The 6,271-nt window shown below is 38.7% G+C and overlaps 1 protein-coding gene across 1 annotated transcript; it reads left to right on the top strand.

The window, feature by feature from the left end:
- Positions 1-45: 45 nt before the first annotated feature.
- LOC101301516 (protein FAR1-RELATED SEQUENCE 5-like) lies at positions 46-726 on the top strand. The gene has a single exon (XM_004305606.1). It carries the CDS (start codon positions 46-48, stop codon positions 724-726), a length of 681 nt encoding a protein of 226 aa, XP_004305654.1.
- The last annotated feature ends 5,545 nt before the right edge of the window (positions 727-6,271 follow it).

The following is a 6,271-nucleotide window of genomic DNA, read 5'->3' as shown; positions in this document are numbered from 1 at the left end:
GAAGCTTTTCAGAGACAAAACTTACGAATAAGTAAAGTTCCTTCAATGTTTGGTGGTGCTCATACTATTGGTTTTGACAATAGGGACTGTTATAATCATTTAAGGAACGTGAGGCACAAAGATTTAGAATATGGAGATGCACAATCAGTCCTCAATTACTTTAGAAAAAAGCAAGCAGAAAATCCACAGTTCTTTTATGCTATCCAGTGTGATGAAGATGGTAGAGCTACTAATTTTTTCTGGGTGGATTCTAGATCAAGGACGGCGTACCAGTATTTTGGGGATGTAGTGACATTTGATACAACATATCGGACAAACAAGTATGACATGCCATTTGCGCCATTTACTGGATTAAATCATCACTTCCAATCCATACAATTTGGATGTGCTCTTTTACAAGATGAGACAGAGTCGACATTTCTATGGTTATTTGAGACATGGCTTGAAGCTATGGGAGGTCGACATCCCTTATGTATTATCACTGACCAAGATTTGGCAATGAAAGGAGCAATTGCTAAGATTTTTCCAACTGCTAGTCACCGCCTTTGCATTTGGCATATAATGAAGAAGTTTGGTGAAAAGTTGTCACATGTATATTATAAAAAGTCCAACTTCAAGACTGGCATGAAAAAGTGTATATGGGCAACATACATGGTAGAGGATTTTGAAGAGCAATGGAAAAAGTTGATTAAGGAGCATGAATTGGGACAAAATGAGTGGCTATAACAACTTTATGAAATGCGTGAATCTTGGGTTCCAGTATATAATTGCAGCATTTTTTTTGCCGGAATGAATACAACAGGGCGTAGTGAAGGCACTAATTCTTTTTTCGAAGACTTTGTTACATCAACTACCAATCTAAGAGAATTTGTTGTCAAGTATGAACAAGCCTTACAAAAGATTGTTACAAGGGAAAGTAGCGAAGATTTTACATCAGAGCATAAATATCGTATTGTGAATGATGATGACTTTCTTTTGAAACATGCAGCACAGGTGTATACCAGAAATATATTTGAAAATTCAAGAGTGAATGGACTAGAGTCAAACGGCTTAAAGTTGAAGAAAGGGGTTCTGACGATTAGTTTCATAGATACTCAGTGATGAAGAAATCAATAACTGCAAGAGTTTTTTGGTGGAGTTGAATTTACAAACACATGAAGGTAAATGTTGAATGCCAAAATTTTTGAATTTGTGGGAATAATTTGCCGACATATTATGAAAGTATTTGTTCGTCAAGACATTGATGCAATACCATCCCACTTTATTCTTCCAAGATGGAGACAAGGAGCAAATAAGTTTAGAGTCACGGATTCTGAAGCCTTGGTACATAATGATGGTAAGGAACAATCAGAAGCATTGAGATTTAGTCACATGTGTCGTAGAGCCACTCAACTAGCTTGCTATGCTGCTCCCTCTTATGAGGCTTACCTAATTTACATGGATGGTTTAGATGAATTGTCAAAAAAATTCAGAGGTTAATAAGGTGTCACAAGAAGATGTTATGGAGTCTCACGATAATGCTTTTCAAGATGAAGCAGCAAATATATGTACCAGTAAGTCTTCTGAGCCATTGCTTTTGGATCCAAATATCTCAAAGACCAAGGGCAGAAAGAAGGATATGGATGAGAATAACAGAAGAGTAACAAAAAGTTCTAAGAGGATAAAAGGTGGCATGGAGTTGGCTCAAAGCAAGAAGAGAAAGTGTACAATGTGCCAACAACCAGGACATAACAGGCTCACTTGCCCTTTAAATCCAGCTGGAAAAAGAAAAACGATTGTTTCTACAAATCAAGTAAGTTAACTTTCTCTTCTTTTTATTTATCAGATTATATAGTTTCACTTGAGACATGAATTATGATAGCTTCTAACATGTACTTTTGTCGGAATTTGTATTATTAGGGAGTCAAAATATGTAAGAGTTGCCCGCAGTTTCGGACAAGGAAGATTCCAACGAGGAAGATTCAGACAATAACCATGAAGAATAAATTTACCTCCATTTTTATGTTTCTGTTCCTTTTAGTAACTACAATTTTGTTAAGGGAGTTTTGATTAGTTTTGTTATTGTACAAGATGATTGATTTATACTGATGCATGCTATTTTAATTTTTTACAAGATGATGATATAGTATTCCTTTTGATTTCTAGATTTCGTATCGAATGAGAGTATGATATGTACTGTTTGTCAGACATGCATATACTTTTGGATCCAAATATGATAAGTTCCACTGGATTATAGTTGTTTACAGTTGTTAAATGCCAGATAGCTCAACTTATAAATAGATTACTTTACTCACTCTGAGCAAAGTATATATTGTGATGGTGATTTTGTTAACTAGAAAGACTAACAAAGAGGATATGGTCAATCGTTGGGACAACTACCCTTTCACAATTCTCACATACATGAAAAATACTTGCAGTCTGTGAAAAGATTGATGACCTTTTGTCAGCGACGCTACCCTACTATGCCATCTAAAGCTGTCGAGTTCAACAGCTTGGCTAATGGTAGTGACCTGCAGTTTCTGCTACTAATGGAGACCGACTCTGACAGTATTAAAGTCTTTGAGGAGAGGCTTCGGTTAATGCTTGCTCCTTTGCATTTGTAATAGTGTTTGAAATAGCTGATGTAATGAAATTCTGCGGAATGATAAAGTTCTCCATCTCTGATCTGTGGAATGCTATGTTTCTCCATTTAAAGATTAAAAAAAACAAAAGAATTCTATCCATAATCGATCATATGGTCAGCCAAGAGTTAGGCTGTATTGTATCGTCTTTTTTTTTTATCGTACAGATTTTTTTTCCTTTCAGATTTTTGATTTTAATTTTTATTCTTTTATTGTAATTTGAATTGTTATGAAATTAGGTAAGTTCCACGTCACTTACTACATCAGTTTTAGTAGGTTGACATCATACTTAGAATTGATCTAGACCATTGAATTTTTTAAAATCCAATGGTTAAGAAATAGTGTCAAAGTTAGTGTTAAATCTAATGTCTCTTCAACCGGCCCATTTATAAAATATGTGGATTAATGATTGAAGAAGCAACTAAATGATCACGTAATGACCATTTCATCCTGTCACTTGGAGGAAGCGACCATTTGATCAAGCAAAAGATTTGCCGCCAACTTAGAGTAGTTAATTAAGGAACACATGGGGCACAAGACCTTTTGCGTCCCACCTTAAAGTGATAAGGTATTATTCGCGGCATAAAGCCGCATCATACTAGAAATAAATAGCAGTAAAACATAAAAATAAAATATAAAAAAGGAAAAACAACCAGAGCCCAGGCCCAATACCCATTCAGCCCAAACCATGAAACCATGTTTGCAGGCAGTACGGAGGTATCACTGCGCCACCACCTCACACCCAGAGCCTCCGCCGTCTCACCATTGGCAGGATACCCGTCACTAGCCGTCCCAATATCCCTCTAGCTAGCCTCCCTACCACAACAGGTACATACGGTTTTTCTGTCTGAAACCCATTGCACCAACCGTCAACATCTCTCTCTTCAGAGAGCACTTGGATTCCCAAATATTGAAGGCTTTGATAGAGTAGATCGGTCAGGTGGCCTTGCTCTTTTGTGGGACTATTCGTTTCGGGTTTCAGTGCGGGATGTTAATTATTTCTAGATTGATGTTGATGTCTTTAGTTCGGAGAACGAACAATGGAGATTTACAGGCTTCTACGGGCACCCAGATATGGGTCAACGTCACCAATCTTAGGATCTGTTGCGATCTTTATGCCGTGGGGATCATAACAAATGGGTCGTTGTCGGCGATTTCAATGAGATTCTGGGTTTGGGAGAGAAGTCAGGAGGTAGAATTTGAAATGTTAATCAGATTACAGCTTTTTGCAATTGTTTAGCAGATTGTGATCTTGATGATATGGGAGCAGTGGGTGGATGGTTTACCTGGAGCAATTCAAGTACTAAGGAGAGACTAGATCGAGGTGTTTGTACTCCTGCCTGGATATCGACGTTCAGTCACTCCCATGTCCTTGCTCTACCTCCCAGCAGATTAGACCATGTTCCATTACTTTTGGAAGTGCGTAAGGAACGCCTAATTTGTGACCAAGAGAAACGCCCTTATCGGTTTGGAGAAATTTGGTGTTCTGATCCAGGCTTTTCTCGTATTCTAGAGTGAGCTTGGGCACCACCGCAAACTGGGAGTCCTATGGTACAGCTCTGTCGGAAAATTTAGAATTCTGGTAAGTCTTTGCTTAATTGGAATCGTGTTGTCTTTAAGGGCAGAATGAAAGAGCTAGAGGAAGTGCATCGTTCATTGCATATCCTTTTGCAAAAACCGCATGATGATAATGATCGAAATGAGAAACTTCAGTTGTCTCAACATTTGAATGAGCTGATGACAATTAATGAAGTTTACTGGAGGCAGAGGTCTCGAGCTATATGGTTGAAGGACGGGGATCATAACTCAAAGTTATTTCACAGAAGTGCATCCAACAGAAGGAAGAAAAACAAGCTGAAAGGTTTGTATGACCAACATGGTGTATGGCAGAATACGCCTCATGGTATAGAGAGTGTGGTGATCAACTATTTTCAGGATCTCTTTGCGAGGCAGGAACCGGATATTGAAGCTCAAAATACAGTCTTACAGTCAATCCAACCTCGGGTTATTCTTATGGCTCTGTACTCTATGGAGGAGGTACAAGTTGCTTTATTTCAGATGCATCCTTGAAAGGCACCCAGCCTTGATGGAATGTCCCCGTTATTTTTTCAGAAGTATTGGGACCTTGTTGGAGTTGAGGTGAGTAATGCAGTGATTTCTTTTCTCACTACAAAAGATATGCCCCGCGATTTGAATTAATTATACCAATGTTGTATTAATCCCTAAAGTGAAAAAGGTCTAGTGTATGACTGAGTTACGTCCTATAGTGTTATACAATGTTGTTTATAAGATTGCATCAAAAGTTTTGGCAAACAGGTTGATTACTTTTTTGTCTGATATTGTCTCTCTAGAACAAAGTGCTTTTGTCCCTGATAAATTAATTTCGGACAACACATTAGTGGCATCTGAATTGGCTCATTATATGCACAAGCTGAAGAGGGGAAAAGAAGATTTCATGGCCCTGAAATTAAACATTAGCAAGGCTTATGATAAATTGGAGTGGATTTTTCTTCAGAAAATAATGTTGAATCTTGGTTTTGATCTAAGTTGGGTTGATATTATCATGCATTGCTTATCTTCAGTTTGTTACTCTTTCATGATAAACGGTACAGCCAAAGGTTTTGTTATTCCTCATCGAGGCCTCAGGCAAGGGGACCCTATTTCCCCTCATCTTTTTCTCTTGTGTGCAGAAGGTTTATCGGCTCTTATCTCTAGTTCGGTTTGTAAGGGACAATGGAAAGGACTCCAGGTATGTGACGGTGCTCCCATGATTAGTCATCTACTTTTTGCTGATGATAGCATGTTATACTCTCAACACTACCAGGACAAGCACTTTAGCCGACGAAAAAGTTTCGTCGGCCTGTTAGCTTAATTCGTCGGCTAAGATTTCGTCGGGAAAAGGTCGTCGGCGATGACTTTAGCCGACGAAACTAGAAGACGTCGTCGGTTATAGTCCCACAGTTTAGCCGACGAAAAACATGTCGTAAGTTTTTTCCCAGACTTTAGCCGACGAAATATTTAAGATATTCGTCGGCTATAGTCCAAGAGTTTAGCCGACGAAAAACATGTCGTCGGTTTTTTCTCAGACTTTAGCCGACGAAACATTTAAGATATTCGTCGGCTAAAGTGTGTAATTAAAAATTAAAAAATAACTAAAGCCGACGAAATATAGTCTGTTTCGTCGGCTTTATAAGGGTTTAACCGACGAAACATGCCATAATTCGTCGGCTAAACCTTATTTAAAAAAATTGTAAAATACTATAGCCGACAAATTATTGCGTATTTCGTCGGCTATAAGTCCATTCCAGAAAAAAAAAAACCCGAAATTTCTAAATTACCATTCCAAGCAAGCTGCAAAATACACCAAAACAACAACAATAAGCACATAAAACTATAATTCATCAACTACACAAAATCTAGATCGTCTAAATTAATATCCGCTTCTAGGGGCTGCTGCGGAGGTTGATGCGGAGGTTGCGGCGGCTGGGGTAACGGTATAGCCGTAGGCATGGGTGGAACCGGAAGTCCCTGAAGCTGGGCAGCTGTAAAGTCCTGCATGTACTGGAACATCTGCTGTTGCTGGGCCTGCTGGATGGCATGTATCTCGGCAACATAGGCTGCCTGCGAGGCGATTATAGGCAGCCTGAGCA

Source organism: Fragaria vesca, linkage group LG6 (assembly GCF_000184155.1).
Source record: "Fragaria vesca subsp. vesca linkage group LG6, FraVesHawaii_1.0, whole genome shotgun sequence".
Classification (NCBI taxonomy): domain Eukaryota; kingdom Viridiplantae; phylum Streptophyta; class Magnoliopsida; order Rosales; family Rosaceae; genus Fragaria; species Fragaria vesca.
Note: the sequence above shows the minus strand (reverse complement) of the source record. Positions and strands in the feature narration are given on the sequence as shown.